A 22,762-nucleotide genomic window follows, 5' to 3' on the forward strand; every position below is an offset into this window, starting at 1 on the left:
AAACACGCCCATGGAGATTTTGGATAAGTGAGTGTGTAGACTAATTTCCAAGAGTTCAATTTGCAATATATTTCTAATCAAGTTGCTTAACAAGGAGATCTTTCTTTCATCGGATGCTAATGTATCAAGACAAACAAAAATTCTAGCTTTACCTCACAGAGCCCTAAAACAGAAAGTATAAAAGGTAGCATATCCGTACTAAAGCAAAGTTAAAGCCTTGACAAAGAGTTGCGAGAAAATTTTAATTTCAGAATGAATCCTAAATTATTCTTGCCTAGAGACTAAGAATAGCAGTTCAAAGGACTCCCATCAATAAACTTTAGCAAAGCATTCTTTTTACAAATTATAAAATAGAAAACACAAAATCCTCTATATTTCAGGAAACAAAATTCTCATATCAACCCAGAAGGAGATAGAAAAACCAATTCTTTAAAGCATATTAATAGATCCTTGCAACAATTAAAGGAAGACTATATTTATATAGTGTGGAGAAAATCATTAGTGGTAGTACAAGTGGTTCATCACAGGATATCTATAAAATAAAGGACGCCCCCTACTTTCTTTAATGTTATTCTACAGTGCCAGTGGCGTAGCCAGAGCTTGCTTGCCCTGGGCAGCTGCCCAGGGCAAGAAACTCCGCCTCTCCCACGACCTCTCCCTCCTCCCCTCGCTTCCCCTCCTCTCCCGCCACTTCACCTCCCTCTCCTGCAGATCCAATCTCCTCTCCCTCCTCTTCCAAGACCTCCATCTCAACAATCCCCAGCCCTCCTCCCTCTCCCGCGCCTCCCTCCTCTCCTTCACGACATACGGGTAAACCATCTTTATTTTTCACCCAAAGCAAAAAATAATTCTGGCTACGCCACTGTAGAGTGCTAAGGAGTTCGTATCATATTTTAGCTCGAATTGCATACAGCTCAAACAATGTTCTGCATGCCATGTTGAGAACAGTCATAGTATGGCCTTATCAACATGGATGGACAAGAACATGTTTCATGTTTAACATCTTAATACATACGAAAACAACATTTCTACATAATTCCGTAAAAATTAAATTCAAGGATAAAACTATAATAAATGATAATTAAGACTTTGTTGCATAGCACACTAATTCCAGAATTTGTTTGTGACTTAATTACAAGACACAAGCATCTAATAACTGATAAGGGGACTACACACGCTGCAAATAAATTTATGCAATGAGATCAACAACTGCATATTTTACTATTTATAATGATTAAAAAGAATTCTCCATGAAACTCATCTGAAAATCTAGCAGAAATTTACCTAATATGACGCTGTCGGATAAGAACTCTGGCATGGTGGATTGATTTAGCCATGCCTGACTTAAAGACCTGCGTCTGCAGGCGGCGCTCCAAGAAGTTTTCCACAGTCAGGGCAAGGACATAATCGAGCTTGTTCTGTTCCTCATCAAGAAGACCGTACTTGTGCATCCTCCGAAGAAGAGCCTCACCCTCAAAGATACGGCGAGGATCCCTGTCGTCAAGAGTAAGCAATTGCCTCGCTGCATTGCGGATTCTGCTCAGGACATACTGTACCCTCCAGAGTTCTCGCTTGCACCTAAGACCATACTCCCCGACAAGTTTCAACTCGGCATCAAGCCTTTCCTTCTCATATGGACGGCGTGGTTTCTTAAAGGTCTTGCCATCTGCATATAAAATTTGGAGGTAAAGAAATCAGTTTTCCAAGAAAACAAATTACAAGCACTTTTTAATTTGGAAATTGACTAAATAAAATGCCAAAATAAAGGATCAAACTCAACAAAAATTACATTTAAACAATAGCAAATACAACCACGACGTACTTTTAAATTAGAACCATATAATCAACATTCCTTTCTTTCAAATAAAGCAGTTTGAATGGAACACCAAAGCAACAAAGATTCAATCCCAAATTCTTGGGGTCAGCTATTCTTCAATCTAATTCCATTAATGGCCTGTTTGGATGGAGGGTAGAGAGGGGGAGGGGAAGAGAAATGTAATTTTAACCTTGTTTGGGAGTTGCATTTAGGAGGGTAGAGGAGGGGGGGGGGGGGGGGGGGGATTTGAGCCAAAATGTTACACCCCAAATTAGGGGGTAATGAAGGGAAAGGGAAGGAAGGGGAATTTTTCCCCTTCCTTCCCTAAGTGAACTCCCAAACATACCATAAGGCTTATTCCCATCACTAAGTTAATCCTTAACATCGAATGAAACTATCTTATACATATGGTATAGGGCTGAACAAACTCTGGTCTAGATCAAATAAATCAACAAAGTCGTCTGATTTTTAATGCTTCTGTTTGGTTTTTATAGTCTATCTGGGTTCAAGCCAAGTTGAAAAACTTTCAACCCACTTTTACCGAACCGACCGAATAATCTCTCTCCACTTATTTAAATTCTTAACTTACCCTATAAAGGGTATACCCTCCTAACTCCTAAGTCCGATTTCTCTCCACTCACCATATGAGTTCTAATGTCCCACTCAAAGCAATCGCAAGTTGTTTCATTAAAAAAACAATAGAGGCCTGCAAATACCAAAGCAAAGTCGCAGCTTCCTTTCTCAGGAGGTGCCTTCAAGCCAACTTACCAACCTTATATAATCCCCTTCCATCTCTTCTTCTATCTTCAATCATCATTTTCTTTATTTCTCTTTCTGTTTTACTGAGGTTTTTTTCATATAATTTCCTATTCATAGTGAGAATGAGGTAGCAGCCCCGCTGCTCGGTGATGAGGGCTGTTGCAACCCAAAAGAACTAGCAGAACCGAACTGCAGTAATTCTGTTCAGTTCAGTATAGTCTTCACCTCTCGTTCGATGCAATTTCATACAAAATGATCAAAACTGGCCTGACCAGCCATTTGCTCTCCCCAAATAACATATTACAACTCTTTTTCTCATCTCCAAATAAATCATATTGCAATAAGAACTGTTGCAACACAGCCCTTGAACATAAGAATCGTTGCACCACAGCCTCTACTATTTATTTTCCATTACTACACTTGTCAGAATGCACATGGATTATGAGTGCAGCTGGAAAAAATTACAAATTTATCACCATATAAAACGACCGTTTAAAAGTTACTACTTAATAGTATGTTTAAATAATTATCATGTCACGTCTAAAGGTTGATTTTTTTTCTAATTCTCACACAAAAAAATACCAATCGTTTAATGTCATCCAAACAAATATTAAAATTTTACATATTCCTCATGGGCTTAGTTATACCTAAACCCAACCCAACTACAATGACAAATAAACGTTATTCATGATTGTATCGCAACATTACCCTTTTCAAACTTCCATATTCCAAACAGAATTTATTGAAACCCCCAAATTAAAGTAATTTCTAATAAGCCTAAGGAAAATAAAATGGCACATTTAAATAAGAAAACATCTTACAGAAGCAGTATAAACAATGAATTGATCTAAATAACAAAATAATTGAGATTAGGGTTGAGATAGTGAGAAAAAGAGAGACAGGAATTATACAGTTTCGATAGAAAGAAACGTGCACCATCGTTGACGCAGCGACCCCTGCTCACCTTCCCTCAGATCTCGCCGTCTCACCTCTCCAAGTAAGGGGGGAACGAAGGCAAAACCCTAGGGCAGCAATCGCCTTTATATATAGCGACCGAAACCCTCACGCGCACGGCGCGTGACTGCTTACTTTCCAGTTTCAGGAAACTAGCGGGCCGGATTGATGAGCCCATATTACATTGGGGGTGGGCCGTAAGAATTTAAATTTCGTTCGACTGCTATTAATAGCTCGGAGAGACAACTGTAAGAGATGTGGGCCCCACACCAGTTTTTACCCGCGGAGGGATCCCGTCACCGGCCCGCGGTGACGGTAACTTCTCCTGACGAAAATTTGAAGCGTTTATTATTAGATTCTCCCGGGTTTTGAGAGAGAGAGAGAGAGGGAGACTGTGTGTTAAGGCTTGGCGATCGCGATCTCGGCCGTTGGATCTCGAAGATGGCGGCGGCGATCGGGATGATGGACGGAGCGTATTTCGTCGGGAGGAACGAGATCCTGTCGTGGATCAACGCCACCCTCCAGCTCAGCCTCTCTCGCGTCGAAGAGGTCAGCCAAAAAAAAAAAACTAGGGTTTCTTCCCTCTATTTTGTTTGTTTTCGAGGTTTTTTTTTGGCGTGGTTCTTGTTTTAATTGATCGGAGAAAGAAGCTATGTTTAATTGGAGACCATGTGATTTAGATTACGATATTTAAATAGGTTTTCCCCCCCTTAAATCCCTTCATTTCCATAGGAGTTATGTCGATTTAAGGTCAAGTTTTTTTTTTAAATTATTGTTCTAATTAGAACAGGGTAATGTGATCGAGACATCTAATTAGGGATTGTATACTATATTAATTTGATCATTTCCCCCAAACTATTGTATGGACTACATTTGTGTTCCATTTTTACCCCCTTTTTTCGATTTTTCCGTGAATCTACATTGGTCTAGTATTAGCATAATAGCTGTAAAAGTTTAGTTCACCTTGATGAGTCTACAAAAGAGGTGCCGGCTCCGAGTATCTTTTTTTTTTCCTTTTAATTTTCCACTTGCTTAATTTCTTTATTAATTGAAAGGTGGTGAAATTTTTTCTGTTTGAACGAAAAGATTGTATCAGCAACATGCAAGCAGCATTATTTGACTGTCCCATTTGGATCCTATATCAGAGATATTAATAAGAAAGGTTATCCACATTCTAAAGCTGGCTGCCGTTCCGAATGTTACGTATTTCTCTACGTCATCAAGACATGTCAGTGTAGGGGGATGAAGAAAATATCAGCACAAGATGCAAAATGAGAACTGAACTGCGTGATTGGTGCAATCGGAAATTCTTGGGTCTCGGGAAATCTACTCCTGTTGTGGTTCATTCCTCCAAATTCATAGAAATGTTCACTGTGTACAATGCTATGATACTTCCCCTGTGATCTTATAGTAGATGAGGGAGAAACCGGTGATAGTACTACTTAGTGAAGTGATTCCGGAATAACAATTTGAAGCGTCTAAGTTGGCCTCATATTGTTTGACAGCATCAAAATCTTTAGTTCTGCTACACTTTTACTGCTGTTGTTGTTGTTCATCTGGTTTTTATAGTTAATGCACCTTTGTTACGTAATGACTATAATGCAGGCAGCATCTGGTGCTGTCCAGTGCCAAATGATGGACATGGTCCATCCTGGGATTGTTCCCATGCATAGGGTAATTCATTCTTTTTTATTGCCCTCATACCTAGTTAGACATCATGTTATTTAATCTCGAATATATTTTGTTTTTTAGGTAAATTTTGATGCCAAGACTGAGTACGACATGATTCAAAATTACAAGCTTCTGCAGGACGTGTTTAACAAGCTGAAAATAGAAAAGGTAGTTGATATATAAGGATAACATATATTTTCCTTTTTATTTGTGCTTGTTTTATTTTGGTCACTCGCTTATTTGTCTCTTAAGATAAAACATCAATAATTTTCAACTAGTGATGCTTGGTTCCTGTATTTCACCTGTGTTGTAGCACATTGAAGTCAACAAACTTGTTAAAGGACGGCCATTGGACAATTTGGAGTTCCTACAATGGCTGAAGCGCTACTGTGATTCTGTAACTCATGGAATTATGAATGAGTATGATACTCCTTTTTATCATTTGAAAAACTAATTCAGAAGCTTATTTTCTCATAATAATTGAAAGTTGGCTCCAGAAACTACAACCCTGTCGAGAGACGATGCAAAGGAGGGAAGGAGCGGAAGGGTTCTCAGAAGTTCTCCAAATCATTGCCACATAATAGCCTACCAAATCGTGTTTCCACAGATGGCATGTACCTCAATCCTTATAGTTATCTCACTTGGCTCACTTCTTCTGGTTTTCTGGCTTCTTTCCATGCTGCGTTTTAATAGTTAAGAACCATTTCATACTTTTTTCCAAGTACTAAAAACACCATTCTCTTGATCCAGGTGCAAAGCAAGTTTCCCCAATAGCTAATGAGGAAATTTACGTAAGCCAAATAAGGGAACTATATCAGAAGGTACCTTACAAGTACTAAAAACACATATACTCTCTTTTCCATCTACTTGAGATAAAGTACCTTGTGCATTGCACATTTGTACCTTACAGTTTTTTTGTCCTAGAGATTTAGGTTTATATGAAAGTCCTATTTGTAGAAAGTCTGCACGTACTATTCGTACTCAAACGATTAGCTTCCTGTGACACATGGATGTTTCAACTTCCTAACTCGGATAAAGCAGATTTAGTACTATGCCTCTGCATTAGACTATGTGAAGCCAGTAAGAACGTACATGCAATTTTGATTTGGTCATGATCCTGGTTCCAGAGATATTTATTCATTTAATTTATGAAATTTGATTTTCATGTTCAACTTCGAAGCTACTTGCATCTTTAACATGTTATCATAAATCTTGGTTTTCTTCTTGAACGAGATTTCGCAAACCCTCGTTATTTCATGTTTATGCCTTCAAATTGGTGCAAGCGAGCCCACGCAGGTAAAAACTTATCTCCTGAGGAACTTATTAAAGCTTATAATTACTTCAATGAATCTCCTAGACTGAAATAAGTATCAGACTGCACTACCCCATACGTGTCACAAATTGAATTTGGGAAGGTGAGAACATATGCCAGATTCAGGTTGGATCTTGATCATGCTAATGTGGACCTTGTCAGGCGCCTAACAAAGACACAGCACCGATAGAAGCAGCCGCCCACGTTTTTTCATCCAATGCAACCTTTGTTGATTTTTTGAAAGAAAACAAAAGAGCGGGCCCCACAGCTACAGTAAAATATTAATATTTTATTGTGCATAGTATTTTTTCAAAAACTATAAATAGGCTTCAAATCCTTAAGGAAATCTCATCCCAGAAACAACTTCTTATATAGAAGAGTGTGAGAGAAAAAATAGAGAGAGTATCTCCTTAGAAAGAGAGATTGTAACTCCAGAGTTTTCTCCTCATAGTGAATTCTTTTATCCTTGCCCGTGGACGTAGGCAATCAAGTGCTAAACCACGTAAATCTGTGTGTCCAACATTTTATCTCTACTTTTGCTCTACTATTGCTGCGACCCTGCTCTATTGGGCCCCGGGTTTGTCCCAACAAGTGGTATCAGAGCCAACTTAGGGTACTTGTATATATCTACTCATCGTATGCTCTGTGGCTGTCACCAAAGGTGGATCCTCCACATCAGAAAATAAGTTAGGTTATTATTTACCCTTTGAAGGTGACGGGTACTATTCACGAGTACGGTACTGTTCACAAATACGGTACTATTCACGGATACGGTTACTGTTTATAAATACAGTACTATTTACGTGAAATAGTAAGAAGTTACTGTTCATGGTAGAAGCAATGCCGGTGAAGTTCAAGATCGAGAAATTCGACGGGAGTAATTTCTCACTGTGAAAGTTGAAGATAAAGGCTATCTTGAGAAAAGATAATTGCCTGGCGGTCATCGGTGCAAGGCCGGACGACATCACAGATGATAAGAAGTGGAACGAGATGGATAAAAATGCTATTGTAAATCTCCATTTGGCATTAGCAGACGGGGTGTTGTCAAGCATAGAGGAGAAGAAGACATCAAAGGAGATCTGGGATACTCTAACAAAGTTATATGAGGCGAAATCCATGCACAACAAAATCTTCTTAAAAATGAGACTTTACACTCTGAGGATGGCGGAATCTACATCGATGACCGACCACATCAACACCTTAAACACACTGTTCTCCTAACTCACAACGTTGGGGTATACAGTTGGTGCGAATGAACGTGCAAAACTTCTACTTCAGAGTCTACCTGACTCGTATGATCAACTCATCATCAACCTGATAAACAACGTCCTTACGGACAATCTAGTCTTCGACGATGTTGCAGCCGCTGTTCTGGAGGAAGAAAATCGGCGCAAGAACAAGGAAGACAGGCAGTCAAGTTCGCAGCAAGCGGAGGTCTTGTCGGTGACGAGAGGAAGATCAACAGAACGTGGTTCCAGTGGGAGTCATGCCCATGGTAGATCGAAATCACGAAGTAAGAAGAATATCAAATGCTACAACTGTGGCAAAAGATGGCACGTAAAATTGGAGTGTTGGCACAATAAGAAGAGTGAAGATAAAAAGTCTTCAGAGCCATCAACATCTTAAGGATGCGTTGTCAGTACGTCAGACAATGGTGAAATTCTATTCAGTGAAACAACCACTGTTGATGAAGGCAGAAAGAAGTTTGTTGATGTCTGGTTTCTAGATTTAGCAGCCTCTTGGCACATGACCTCTCGGAGAGAATGGTTTCACAAATATGAACCTATCTCAGGAGGATCTGTATTCATGGGGAATGATCATGCCTTGGAGATTTGTGGTATTGGTACTATAAAAATTAAAATGTTTGATGGTATAATATGCACCATTCAAGATGTGCGACATGTGAAGGGCTTGAAGAAGAATCTATTGTCTTTGGGACAATTAGATGAGCTCAGGTGCAAGACCCATATCGAAAATGGGATCATGAAGATTGTTAGAGGGGCGCTTGTGGTGATAAAAGGAGAAAAGATAGCTGCAAATCTATACATGCTCAAGGAAGAAACTCTGCAGGAAACTGATTCATGTGTGGCATCAACCAGCAGTGGAGAAGAACAAACCATGATGTGGCATCTCAAGCTAGGCCACATGTCAGAACGAGGCATGAAGGTTCTCTCCGATCAGAAGCTGCTTCCTAGTCTTAATTCAGTAGCTCTTCCATTCTACGAGCATTATGTTACAAGCAAGCAGCATCGACTGAAGTTCAACACATAGAGTTCTAGAAACAAGGCTATTCTGGAACTGGTTCATTCTGATGTATGGCAAGCACCAGTTACATCCTTAGGAGGAGCAAAGTACTTTGTGTCCTTTATTGATGATTACTCCAGGAGATGTTGGGTGTATCCTATCAAGAAGAAGGCGGATGTGTTCTCAGTCTTTAAAGACTACAAAGCGCGGGTCGAGCTTGAATCTGAGAAGAAGATCAAGTGCTTGAGGTCAGATAATGAAGGAGAATACACAAACGGTGAATTCCTAGCATTCTGCAAGCATGAAGGCATCAAAAGACAATTCAGTACGGCTTATACTCCTCAACAAAATGGAGTGGCGGAGCGGATGAACATAACTCTGTTGGAAAGAACAAGAGCTATGTTGGCAACTGCAAATCTGGAAAAATTCTTTTGGGCGGAAGCAGTAAAAACCGTTTGTTATGTGATGAATCGATCTTCATCAACTGCAATACAATTAAAGACGCCAATGAAGATGTGGACTGGCAAGCCAGCTGATTATTCCAACCTCCATATATTTGAATGTCCAGTATACGTAATGTACAATGCCCAAGAAATTACAAAGCTGGATTCAAAATCCAGAAAATGCATATTCTTGGGGTATGCTGATGGAGTAAAGGGGTATCGCCTGTGGGATCCCACTATCCGCAAGGTTATCATCAGCAGAGATGTTATCTTTGTAGAGAACCAACTACAAAGTGAAGAGAAAGAAATCAGTTTGAGGAAGGACTCAGAGACTGTAGTTGTTCAGGTAGAAGATAATCTGAATTCTTCTGAAGCAACACCGGAGCATGATGTACAAGAACCGGTCGAGTCCGAGGCTCCAGAAGTTCGAAGGTCAACTCGTGAGAGAAGACCACCGACTTGGCACTCGGAGTATATTACGGAGAGTAATGTTGCATACTGTCTTCTAACAGAAGATGGAGAGCCATCAACTTTTCATGAAGCTATAAATGGCACAGATGCATCTTTGTGGATGGCAGCAATGCAGGAAGAAATTGAAGCTCTCCATAAGAACAAGACTTGGGAACTTGTGTCACTGCCATAAGGAAGAAAGACCATTGGAAACAAATGGGTCTACAAGATCAAGCGAAATGGCGATGATCAAGTGGAGCGATATCGTGCTAGATTGGTGGTAAAATGATATGCTCAGAAAGAATGTATTGATTTTAATAAAATATTTTCTCCTGTAGTTCGACTAACAACAGTCCGAATAGTCCTGGCTATGAGCGTTATATTTGACTTACATCTAGAGCAGCTAGATGTGAAAACAGCATTTCTTCATGGAGATCTTGAAGAAGAAATTTACATGCTCCAACCAGAAGGTTTTGAAGAAAAAGGAAAAGAGAACTTGGTTTGCAGATTGAACAAATCTCTGTACGGTCTAAAGCAGGCGCCGAGGTGTTGGTATAAGAGATTTGATTCATTCATCATGAGCCTTGGATACAACAGACTTAATTCAGACCCTTGTGCATATTTCAAGAGGTTTGGTGAAAATAACTTTGTTATCTTATTGTTGTATGTTGACGACATGTTGGTTGCAGGCCCCAACAAAGATCGTATCTAAGAATTAAAGGCTCAGTTGGCTAGGGAATTTGAAATGAAAGATTTAGGATCTGCAAACAAGATTCTAGGGATGCAAATTTACCGAGACAGAGTTAATAGGAAGATTTGGCTTTCTCAGAAGAACTATTTGAAGAAAATCTTACGACGCTTTAACATGCAAGATTGTAAGTCAATTTCTACCCTACTTCTTGTTAATTTCAAGTTATCCTCCACGATGTGTCCTAGCAGTGAAGAAGAGAGGATGGAGATGTCTCGAGTGTCGTATGTATCAGCAGTGGGAAGCTTAATGTTCGTGATGATTTGTACAAGACCAGACATTGCACAAGCAGTGGGAGTGGTTAGTCGATACATGACGAATCCTGGTAAAGAGCATTGGAATGCTGTAAAGAGGGTTCTAAGATACATTCAAGGAACCTCAAATGTTACATTATGTTATGGGGGATCTGATTTTATTGTCAGTGGATATGTTGATTCTAATTATGCAGGTGATCGTGATAATAGCAAATCACCACAGGCTATGTGTTTGCACTTGCTGACGGAGCTGTAAGCTGGGTTTCAAAACTGTAGTCAGTTGTGGCTACTTCAACAATAGAAGCAGAGTATGTAGCAGCTACACAAGCCAGTAAAGAAGCGATGTGGTTGAAGATGGTGCTGGAGGAACTCGGCTATGAATAAAAGAAGATTTCTCTATTTTGTGACAGTCAGAGTGCTTTGCATTTGGCAAGAAATTCAGCCTTTCATTCAAAAACCAAGCACATTCGAGTTCAGTATCACTTCGTTCGTGAGAAAGTGAAAGAAGGAACAGTGGATATGCAGAAAATTCACACCAAAGACAACCTAGCAGATTTTTTGACAAAAGCAGTCAGTACTGACAAATTTATTTGGTGTCGATCCTCCTGTGATTTGTCTGAAACGTAAGCAACATGAAGATGACAAGATAGAAAGAATGATGTGAAGATATGATTGATGCTCAATCAAATCTTCAAGTGGGAGATTGTCATGCGTCTAACAAAGACACAGCACCGAAAGAAGCAGCCGCCCACGTTTTTTCATCCAATGCAGCCTTTGTTGATTTTTTTGAAAGAAAACAAAAGAGCGGGCCCCACAGCTACAGTAAAATATTAATATTTTATTGTGCATAGTGTTTTTCCAAAAACTATAAATAGGCTTCAACACAGCTACAGTAAAATATTAATATTTTATTGTGCATAGTGTTTTTCCAAAAACTATAAATAGGCTTCAAATCCTTAAGGAAATCTCATCCCAGAAATATTGTGCATAGTGTTTTTCCAAAAACTATAAATAGGCTTCAAATCCTTAAGGAAATCTCATCCCAGAAAAAACTTCTTATATAAAAGAGAGTGAGAGAAAAAATAGAGAGAGTATCTCCTTAGAAAGAGAGATTGTAACTCCAGAGTTTTCTCCTCATAGTGAATTCTTCTATCCTTGCCCGTGGACGTAGGCAATCAAGTGTCGAACTACGTAAATCTGTGTGTCCAACATTTTATCTCTACTTTTGCTCTACTATTGCTGTGACCCTGCTCTATTGGGCCCCGAGTTTGTCCCAACAGACCTGACTTTACCTACTTCATCCTATGTTTGTTCAACAAGTGGGGATGTCATTTAAGTTATGGAATATGTAAATGGATGTCACTTTCCCTTAATGTATGGTAACTAATACTTTTGTTTTATTAACTCTTTAGATGACAGATCTTAATCTATCATTGGGTAACATGGAGAAACTAATACTTCTGTTTTATTAACTCTTTAGATGGCAGATATTAATCTATCATTGGGTAACATGGAGAAAGAAAGAGATTTCTATTATGAGAAGTTGCGGGACATTGAAATACTTTGCCAGAGGCCTGAATTGGAGTATCTACCAGTAAGTAATTGTTCAGGTGTAATAACTGTGTTTACTCATTGATTCAAATCTTAGCAATTCTTCTAACGTAGTCGATGCTTCTTTCCCAATATCAGAATTAAATGGTAATACAGGGATCTTGTTTTAACTGTTATTAGCATGATATCCTTTCTCTGTAAAGGAGAACACTCAAATTTATGCATAATTTCCATTCAGAGGCAAATGTGCTAGAGATAAATAAGGCTTGAGTTCAGTTCGGGACCAATTGCATTATAAGCCCCAAGGTTCTTTGACAAGTTATAGAAAGCTACATATGCACAATGTTACCGAAATCTTTCGACCTGTAATTTTTTATAATGGAGATATCTTTTTGTACTGCCAATTGATGAGCAAACTCTGAATGATAAAGAGGTTAACAATGATAAAAATACATGTTATCATGTATTTAAGTAACAGTCTATATCGACCCCCCACCCCGGCACCACTACCACCCAAGACTTCAATCTAAATGAGATTGGACATCTTATTGTCAAAGTTTATTTAAATCATTGCTTTCTTTACATGTATCATGGTCTACTGTAGTCTTTTTTGTTCCCCTTCTTCAGTACAGGAAGCTGAGACTGGCCAGCTTCAATAATTTAAAGTTTGTGCTTTCTTTTAGATGTAAAATACAAGTTCTATATATTTCTGCTGAACTTGATCATCTGACTTGAAATACATGTGCTTTGTTTCTTTCTTTTACATCAACCGGATGATCACTCAATCCTCAAGCTCACAATAAGAAAGATAAGCATGTAGACGCTTGTAATTCATTTGGTCATGTCCATTATCATTTGGTTCTTATAGAGGTAAAAGTAATTTGGTCAGTAGTGACACTTTGATCTTCCTTAACAGAAAAAAAAATTGCTGGTAAATATCCACACATTACATAAATCTTTCGAGTTTTTATAGATAGGCAGGATTACCCTATAATTTAGTCCAAATCACATCAACATTTGCATGAACTTTGCTACAAGAATGTACTCACCAGAGACAAAAGAAAAGAAAAGAGAAGATGCAACATTGAACACTGCTTTCTACAATAATCAGTTTTCATCCTGAAAAGAATTGTATAGCCATAAGTTATTTGCTAGATGCAATCATTAATTGCCAACGGTTCTGAAAATTTGATGAATAGGAAGTTCCAGGTGGCTTCCTGATGTGGTTAGTAGGAAGATAAGTGCTCCAATCGTTCATTCTAGTCAATCTTTCTATTGAGAAGTTATAATAATGTTAGTACATGTTGAGGTGAAATCTCAGTATATCAAATGAGATAAACATTTGCCCAAGAAGATGAACAATTGCATGAATTCACTGTTATTTATTTCATTCGATGTTTTGTGGCAGATGACGAGAGCAATCAAGAAGATACTTTATGCCGCGGATGCCAAAGGCTCCCCTCTTCCTGAAGCTCAAGATCTGATAAGCAGATCAGTCAGTGATGATACAGAGGAGGCAGAGGAAAGCACATGAGATATTTCAAATCCGCTCCCCTCCATATCTCATTAGATAGTTGATGACCCTCATTCTGTACAGGACTTAATAAAAAGCTGCAGTTGGTAGACGTGTCAAAAATGTTTCGTTCTCTGCTTAATCTTTCTGACAACCATTTTTAAAACTTAACCAACATAGTGCTGAAACTAGGTTCCTTTTATCATTGGTGTTGTTTATGCTGACAGCTGTGCCGATGCACTGTGTCTTTCAAATTTATGACATTGCATCGTTATATATGGGTATATAATCTATCTTCCTTGGGATCATAGGGAACGAATTGTGAATGCACGTGTATGAGAATTATTGCCCGTGTCTTTCTTACTATTCGTCGAGACCTCTTCTTGAATCCACAAACTCTTGACAGGTTCCCATCTCGTAGCTGCAAGAACTGCCAGAAACTGTATTTGGTGATGCACCAAGGGCATTGCCATGAGATGAATAGACCGTGTATCTAATATTGTCCTGGTTTCATTTATGGCAAACGTTGGCCTCTCTTGGTGACTACTTTCTTCCAGTTTGGGATACTGTGTCTACATAAACACTGTGCTTATTATCCTGGTCTCCTTCATATTTGAATGTGGATACAAAAATTTCCTGAATGTGGTATTTACTTCGCTGTCAAAAAATTAATCAATCATATATTTCTAGGTTTTTGCTCGGTCCGCATTTGGATCTGCGTATCACAGAATTGGATTCGCTTATCTGATGGGTATTTATATTAGTCATTGTTTCTTCATTGGAAACTTTATCAACAGCTGAGAGATTTTTTTATTTTTTTTTCGTCGTAGAAGTATTTCCTAGCCTTTTTTCTTCTAGGTTCAAGTTTTCTTCTCTGTTGAAAGTATTTGCTTCATGAATGGAAAGGACACGGTAGGAAATATGGTGTCTATATAGTTTGATTCCTATAGCATGTTACCCATTGATCGTGCCGTGCCTCCATGAACTAGCCTTTTTTATTTGTTTATTTTTTTCTCTGTTGCTTTTTTGTTCTGGGAGTGTTAAACCTCCTTTATATATAATTTATATATAAAGAGAAATTTGCGGAATTCCTTGTACTCTGTTTGGATATGGGTAAGAATTAACATTGTTTGAGAGTTTTTTAAGTAGGGTAAGGGATGGGAGTGAAGAATAATTAAGGTTACAAGTTCCTCTCAAATAGAAACTTTTCTTTACCCAAATACCCATCGATTTGGGGGGTGGCCAAGGAGAAGGGAATTGGCTTCCCAAACGAAGTGAAAATAATTTGCCTTTTTTCCCCTTAGTAAACTGTTGAACAAGTTATTATATTCTCTCTTTACTTCCCTTATTATTTGTTAGCCTTCCTTATCTGATTGACACTTATACCTTCCTTTCCCTAATAATCTTATATTCACTTAAGAATTCTCATCAAATTTAAATTATCCATAATTAGAAATTTCTAATAATCCTTTATATATTGGTGGAATTCTTTAGGGCACATAAAATTAACATGTGTTATATTATATGGACACAAAAAGTTGACATGTGTCATATCTTAAGTATTCATGTGTCTCTTATCACGTCAGAAGATGATATGTGAAAACCTACAACCTTATACTCACTTAAGAATTCTCAGCAAACTAAAACTATCTATAATTAGAAATTTCTAATGATTAAATCTTATTGTAATTCTCGTCAGATTTATAACTATCTGTAATTAAAAAAATCTGCATATAATACTATATATATATATAGTATATATATATATATATATATATAATATAATATATATATATATATTATATATATATATAATATAATAATATTATATATATATATATAATATATATACACATATATAATATACACAGACTATATATATACATAATATATATACACATATATATAATATAAGAAATTAAAGAAAAAAAATCTCATGTAAAGTGTCTCCTCTACATAAAATTAATGAATTAGTTTTAGCAAGCGGCCCCCTTAACTTTTTAATTTGAGAAAATATCGTGCAAAAGGTTTTGACATGTTTGTAAATACAAACACTCTCCCCCCCCCCCGCCCACGCAAAAAAAAAAAAAAAAAACCCGCGGGTAGCGAAAATTTCTAATAAATCAAATATTTTGTAATTTTTATTAGATTGTAACTAAACATACTTAAAAATCTAGTAGTTATATATTCAAATATAGAAATTAAAGGAAAAAAACTCATGTAAAGAGTCATGAACTCTTCTCATTTTACTCACTGAAAGTTATTATTGTTATGTATAGCATATCACATGATAAGTAGAGGATTAAGAAAAGATCAAAATACACTTCAGACATAAATAATTACTTCGATTTTTTAGGATAAGAGAAAGAGAGGAAAGAGAGGAGAAAGAGGGTACAACACATTGCAAATTCAAAATAGTTCCTTTTTTAAGTTGGAGATTTCTTTGTAATTGGGGTATTTAAGTTATTTTATATTTTGAAATGACTTTAAAGGCGTTTGGTGAGAAAAGTGTGAAAGATTTAGGGGTGTTTTGTGGGACACCCCATAATTAATAGAGTTTTTTTTTCTGATTTTCAAAGTTGAGCGGAATTATCTATGAAATGCCCAAACTTTAGGGTGACTTTCTCATTAAATTAGTTGAGAGGGATTTTCTAAGACATCCACCATAATTGAGGGGTTCTTCTAATGTTAACCCTAAAATCATATATGCAAAATTATATGTGTGGTAAATCGTATTTAAAGTTGATGCATTAGTCTTCCTTTTTAAATATTCGATGAATTTATTCATTTTTTGTTATTTATTAATTTGATATCGTGTCTTTACTGATTTTATAAAGAAGGGTTTTCCATTCACCTGTGTCTCTCTTTAAAATATTAATAGAACACAAAACACCATAAGAAACATAGAATATGTAAAGGTTTATAAAATTAAAAACTTTCTTGTTACAAAAATATTTCATGCGATTTGAAAAAATCAAACATATTATTTACACATTGCCCAAAATATTATCTCCAATGAGTTCTTAATATTATTCTAAAAATAAATATTTTCTTAAGATATTTTATGGATATTTTAAAACCACATATAATTTTCTAATTAAGTTAAAATTCTAATGCAAGCATCACCACATTGAGGTATACATGTGATATTGCTTTAGATTAAATCAATATGTTAAGCCTATAAATCTCATGTAATTGTGATGTTTTATTTGATTGATTCCTATCGCACAGGTTTAACTCAATATATTCTTTAATTCATACTAAATCTCAAAAACTTTATAATAAAACATCAACGTAAGATGACATTACTAGCTAGCAAAACCTCCAAAGTTCCAACATCGAAGAGATATTTTAGTGTTGTGATAATATGGAGCATCAAATTTTATATATCTTGTTTTATTTTTTAAATATTAGAAGAAAGAAAAGATATTACAAATGAGAGCTTGATGGTTAAACTATCTAACTTTAATTTTGGAACTTTTAAATAAAAAATACCCACACGCTCATTCTCCACTTGGTTTTTTCTTTTTCTCTTTTTATATCAGAATAGTATAAATAAAGAGGATATTATACTATCTAACTTTGAATTTCAATTTTTGAAATAAAACTCATCCACCATTTGTTTTAAATTTCTTTTAAATTTCAAACAATTTGAAGAAAAACCTGCAATTTAGATTATCTAATTTTTAATAATACGTATGCTATAAGTCATTTGTGTAAGCCATTTTATGTTCATATCCATAAAAAAATAAGGAGTATATATAAAAAATAGAAAAGAAAAGCATCAGCTCAAAAAAAAAAGGTTCAATTTAATTTAGAAGCGTATGCATATAACTAAAGAAGAAACACTAGAGATCAAACATCATATATAAAAATAAAAGTAATCAGACTTTCACCCTTCCAAGCTCATGTCGTGGGTTCAGTTTCCTTCTACATTTAAGACTCACCTGTGTGAGCACGGGCAAATAATTGTTGATTATTATATACAATTGTACATACATAAATATCATGCAAACTTGTAAATGTACGGATGTAAGTAATAAATAAAATATAAAAATGTCAACCCTTCCGAGATATTTATGTTCTGTTTGGATTTGTAGAGGGTGAAGAGAAGTTAAGGGAAACTGAGAGAAGGGAAGGGAGTTCCCTTCCCCTTGGTTACACCCCAATTTGGGGGGTAACAAATTTTATACTATTAGAGGATGAACCAAGGGGAACTAGGGTGAATTAACTTCACCTCCTAAGTGTTCCCAAACAAGATGAATGGAAGTGAATGGTTTCCCTAACAAGCCCTTAGTTTTCTTATAGAATATTAAACACTTATCCTAGGCAAAAAAAAATCATGGGTATTTGCCAAAATACCCCTCAAATCATCTAATTTGCGAAAAATATCTTTTAAATTAACAAATCACCATCTTGGTGCTAAAAATTTAATTATTTTGTTCATAATCTTTACATTGCCGTTACAAATTAGCTTATCAAAGTTAACGATTAATTGGTTTGAGGGTAATTTTTTTAATCAAAAGTTATGGTTTGAGTGGTAATTTTGCAAATACTGAGTTTTGGAGGTTATTTTTATAAATGCTCATGTATATACGCAAATAACCCTAACATTAAACATAGACAAACCGAAATAATTCGGAAATATTCTTAAGGGTGCTTTCCACCGTCAAATCACCAAAAAAAAAAAAAAAAAAAATTCATCTGATGACTCGCCCTCTGCATTAAGATTCGTGTGGCTTCATGTTCAAACCCTGTGCTTTAGGATCTGCGCAACCGCCGATCTTTTAACTCACTCCCCCCTCCGCTGCAAAGGCCTCTCCCCGCTCACGCCCGTTGCGATCTCGTCGCGCCCGGTAAAACGTCACCGCACTCTCAACCCCGCGGCTCGAAGGAATCCGTCCATCTACTTCAAGAACTCGATCTCCCCTCGTAACTAGGGTTTACAATTCGCTTAAAAGGTATAAAGATCTTCATTCATTTTATTCCCCAAATTACTCAATTTCAGCTTTCTTCATGCTTCGATCTGCTTCAACCTCAAACGATTCTTTAATAATTACTAATTTTGTATAGACGTTTGCATCAATGAGCGATCCGCTAGAAGATACGGATGCAATCGGATCCAGTTTTATTCTGGAATCTAAAACCTCAGAGCGCGTCGAGAATAGAGAACTCGACGGATCGACTCCGTCTCCGGCGATCGCCGGAAAAGAGTGCCATCGGCCGCGGGAGATCGTAGGCGTCGGCGCTGACGTGGCAGAAGCTTCTAGAAGGGGAGAGGGGAGCTGCTGGACGTGGACTGTGGCGGTTGCGGCCGCCAAAGAGTGGGGAAAGAAGGTCTAGCTGCGGCGATGAAGAAGTATGCAGTCCCGAGATCTTCGTGTTATCACGGAGTTACAAAGTGAGCTTTATCATGGGATCAAAAGATATGTTATATAAGTTAGTTTTGATTTATGTATGATTTTTGTACATTTTGGAAAAATGGGATGAGTTGTGAGATTGATTGCAGGTTGAAATGGAGCGGGAAGTTTGAAGCGCATCTCTGGGACAATACGAGCCAAGTAGAAGGAAGGAAACGGAAAGGAAAGCATGGTATGGTATGCAATTTGACTGCAGTTGTAGGATTTTATCAACCTAGAAATGGTGGGAGATATCATGTTTGAATTAGGATTTGTTGGGGCTCTCACTTGATGTATGAGATACAGTTTTGCTTCATTTGGTTTCGATAAGGTGAGCTAGATTGAGCTACATCTTTGTGATGAGTACACCCAATATTTTATGACAGATATTTAGTCAAGGACAAATTTTTAAAACCGACCTTTTTTCAAATTTAATAAGCAAAACCGACCGCCTAATAAAAAAATCGGCAAAATCGACCATTTTTTGCGCGGGACTGGTCCCGTGCAAAAAATGGTCGATTTTCCCAATAGATCACATTTTGGGTCGGTTTTGCTGCTCTCGTATTCCTCCATCGGCCTCACCAACGAATCCCCTCTCTCCCCCTTCTGTCACCTCCACCAAAGCTCCGCCCGTTCACTCCTCCAGCAGGCCAAGCCCTCTCTCAAACGCCTCCATCTCCTCAATCGTCGACGGCCCAAACTTGCCGGCCGACCTCCATCACTCACACGCCCGCTACAAGTGCCTCTCCCCCAGCCGGCACCATCTCCAAGCTCTGATAGGGCCCTGCAAGCCGCCACCTCAAGACCTCAACGCTGCGCATGCAGGATCCGCCGCTGCGTCCAGATGACCGATCGGTCGCCGAGCTGGCGCCGAGCTGGGCGAGGAGGGCGGTGGGTGGGAGGGCTGGGCAGCGGGGTCTGGCTGAGCTCCGGCGGTGATGTGGAGGAGGCATGGGAGAGAGATGAGGGAGAAGGGGCTGAAGGAGAGGAGCGTGCGGGTGATTTATTGGTGAAAATCGCGGGCATTTTTGGCAGGCGGGACTAGTAGTCGCACTGTCGCATAAAAATGGCTCGATTTTGTTCCAATTTTTTGCATTAGAACGGTCGCGCTTTTTGTCCTATTAAATTTGAAAAAATCGTTGTTTTTTAAAAAATGTTTCGCTTTAGTCAATGGTGGATCGAGGAATTTAATTTTATTTTATTTGGTGATTGAGAATTTTATTTATTTGGTGGGTTTTTTTTTTTTTAGGTGGGGGGGGGGGCGGGGCGGTTAAGCAAAGTTCTATTTACGCCTAAAAATACATATAAATATCATGAAAGACTATATATGCGAAGCAGGAATGTACTTAAGGTGCGCGCAGCGTGCGGCTTATTGTTTGGGCGATTTAAATTGGCAGTTTACTTTTCGCAATGGATTCAAGGTTAGTTACTAATTTCTTTAATTGTTTTTTAGAATAGCTTGGAGTTTTTTTTTTTTGTTGGGGTGGGGTGGTGGGGGTTTCTTTTTCTTTTTTTCGTTTTTTGGGGGTGCCGCTGCTTGGGTTGGGGGGGGCGGGGGGGGTTACATATCACATGCTAAAGTGGCAAATTGTTTAGGGACCAGCTACATGAATTTTTCCCACCTTCAAGTCCATTAAATGTCGTCTTGTTTGCATAATATATGTATCTCCTTTGTTCCCACATAGAGCGACCATTGCGCTTTTCTTGGTATCGTTTTGAGCTTCTAGAATTCTAGCCATACCTAGCCTGTACATCCAAAATTCTAATGAAATATCTTTGTTCCTGTGACTTCAAATTAGCACTTGGTGTTACTTAAAAGTTTGATATAGTATGGTATTTACTCATGCACTAGTCACGGCTGGTTGTGGATTGGTGTGAAATTATGCATTTTAGTGGGGGTCATACTTTAGTGGAACTGAGACAAATGTAGGTGCCCTGTCTGCAGTGGATTGGAAGAAATCTGACTGATTTATTTTATTTTCTAATCATAGTCCTTAATTTGCATTGAAGTTATTTTCCTTAAATCTGCTAAAATTTCCTTCTAATTTTTACATATTTCATGTTAATTTTGGGGTTTATGTTGGTATGGGCATACACTTTTCAGAATCTTCGAGTTCATCCTGATGCAGGTGGACATCATGTAGTATAGACTCTATAGAGCCAACCCAATGTCTCCTGGTTGCAATTAAGCATTGGTGGCTGGTGATGTTGGTATTGCATTATTCACTGTACCAATACTAGTTTAGTGTTCAAATGGTAAAGCCTATGCATTGTTATATCAGGACAAGGCTAGTGCAACAACAGTTTACATGGGCATCAGGAATACAAAAGCATGGTGGTATTTTAGGATCCATTTAGGTCCTCGTTGATTATATAGATCAAGGTGGTTTTTAGTGGGTTTATGTAGAATTGGGTTTCTTCCCAAACAACTTGCTTTCAGAAGTGCACCATTAAATTCTAAAAATGGTATCATAGCCGCATCATCCTGTGATCAAGAAAACCACTGCAAACCGTGGATGTTTGGTGGTCAACACCCTTGGGATTCAGTTAATGTCTGTGATGGTCTTGAATCTCCAAGGTGAAAATACCAACCATGTACCACAGGGATTCTACCAAATCACCAAGTCATGACCTCAAATCTGAGTCACTACCCCAAGTCGCCAACCTAAACGATATCTTTCACGAAATAATCTCACCCCTACCGCTACCTCCCTTCTGTTTGTTCAAGTACTTTCATCGAACAGTCGCTGCCTGATGAACACTTTATTCCTGACCGACTACACAACATTCATCTTGACCGTCATGTCTGCGAGACACTTGCAAATGGGGATCCCTTTATTTACCTTAAATAATTTATATGATAAAGTATGTTATGCTTGCTGAAACTAATCGTTTTGCAGATTATCCTTTGTTTCTTTCATTGATGTATGATAAAAATCCAAAATGTACGGGTTCATGATAAAAATATACATACATTAGGGGAAAAGGTGTATAGCCATGTTCTTTTTAGTATTTATTTACTGATTCATCAACTATTGTTGTTATCTAACTCATTTATTCTTTGCTTTGCTGTTCGTGTGTTTGGTGCAATGGTTCTTCAGTGTATTTAGGTAAGAGATAACATCTATGATTCAGCTCGCACTTTTTATTGGTTTCCATGTGTCAGCAGAAGTTTATAAATTTGGCTTTGCATCAGGAAGCTATGATTCTGAGGAGAAGGCGGCAAGGGCACATGATCTTGCAGCTCTTAAGTACTGGGGTCCAACCCCAAGTGCTAAGCTCAACTTCCCTGTAAGCTTGCTACTCATGTAATCTTTCATTTTCTTTTCTTTTTATGATGTTTTTCTTTTTATGGTGTTTTATTGGCTAGCATATACTTCTCTACATGCCTGCTATCTCTAATCATCAAAATGATTGGTTCAGGTCTCTGATTATGAGAGAGAATTAGAAACAATGAAGAACATGTCACAGGATGAATATGTTGCTCATGTTAGGAGGTATCCCCTCATGAAGCAAAATTGTCTCTGTTAGTATTTGATTCTTTCTTGACTCTGTATAAGTATCTAGTACTACCATTGCACCTATCATACATGCAAAGAAGAGAAACAACCTTGCAGGAGCAAAATTGTGAGTGACAGGCCCAATGAT

The 22,762-nt window shown here is 37.7% G+C and overlaps 3 protein-coding genes across 3 annotated transcripts in view; 2 read left to right on the forward strand and 1 right to left on the reverse strand.

Moving 5' to 3' along the window:
• LOC109832596 (40S ribosomal protein S9-2) overlaps positions 1-3,605 on the reverse strand; it is a 4,257-nt gene extending 652 nt beyond the window's left edge. Inside the window, exons 1-2 of the mRNA XM_020399963.1 lie at positions 3,487-3,605; positions 1,285-1,666 (exon numbers count right to left, since the gene is read on the reverse strand). Of these exons, the coding sequence (XP_020255552.1) occupies positions 1,285-1,666; positions 3,487-3,514 (410 nt within the window). The 5' untranslated portion in view covers positions 3,515-3,605. The remainder of the gene's footprint in view (positions 1-1,284; positions 1,667-3,486) is intronic.
• Positions 3,856-13,993, forward strand: LOC109832597 (microtubule-associated protein RP/EB family member 1A-like). The gene is made up of 8 exons (XM_020399964.1): positions 3,856-4,078; positions 5,135-5,203; positions 5,282-5,368; positions 5,514-5,620; positions 5,698-5,810; positions 5,951-6,021; positions 12,132-12,245; positions 13,611-13,993. Exons 1-8 carry the CDS (start codon positions 3,971-3,973, stop codon positions 13,734-13,736), a joined length of 795 nt encoding a protein of 264 aa, XP_020255553.1. The 5' UTR covers positions 3,856-3,970; the 3' UTR covers positions 13,737-13,993.
• The window catches only part of LOC109832479 (AP2-like ethylene-responsive transcription factor AIL1), a gene marked incomplete at its 5' end in the record, with an annotated part of 4,791 nt that continues 1,080 nt past the window's right edge, over positions 19,052-22,762 (forward strand). The window contains 5 exons of the mRNA XM_020399833.1: positions 19,052-19,116; positions 19,225-19,307; positions 22,216-22,224; positions 22,311-22,405; positions 22,538-22,611. Of these exons, the coding sequence (XP_020255422.1) occupies positions 19,052-19,116; positions 19,225-19,307; positions 22,216-22,224; positions 22,311-22,405; positions 22,538-22,611 (326 nt within the window). The remainder of the gene's footprint in view (positions 19,117-19,224; positions 19,308-22,215; positions 22,225-22,310; positions 22,406-22,537; positions 22,612-22,762) is intronic.

This window comes from Asparagus officinalis, chromosome 3, assembly GCF_001876935.1.
Source record: "Asparagus officinalis chromosome 3, Aspof.V1, whole genome shotgun sequence".
In the NCBI taxonomy this organism is placed as follows: Eukaryota; Viridiplantae; Streptophyta; class Magnoliopsida; order Asparagales; family Asparagaceae; genus Asparagus; species Asparagus officinalis.

Excerpts from the sequence above, each read along its gene's own strand:
- LOC109832597 (XM_020399964.1), top strand. The coding sequence starts at position 3,971 with ATGGCGGCGGCGATCGGGATGATGGACGGAGCGTATTTCGTCGGGAGG. Across the intron at positions 5,621-5,697 it reads ACTCATGGAATTATGAATGA|AAACTACAACCCTGTCGAGA; the intron begins GTATGATACTCC and ends AGTTGGCTCCAG. Across the intron at positions 6,022-12,131 it reads TAAGGGAACTATATCAGAAG|ATGGCAGATATTAATCTATC; the intron begins GTACCTTACAAG and ends TTAACTCTTTAG.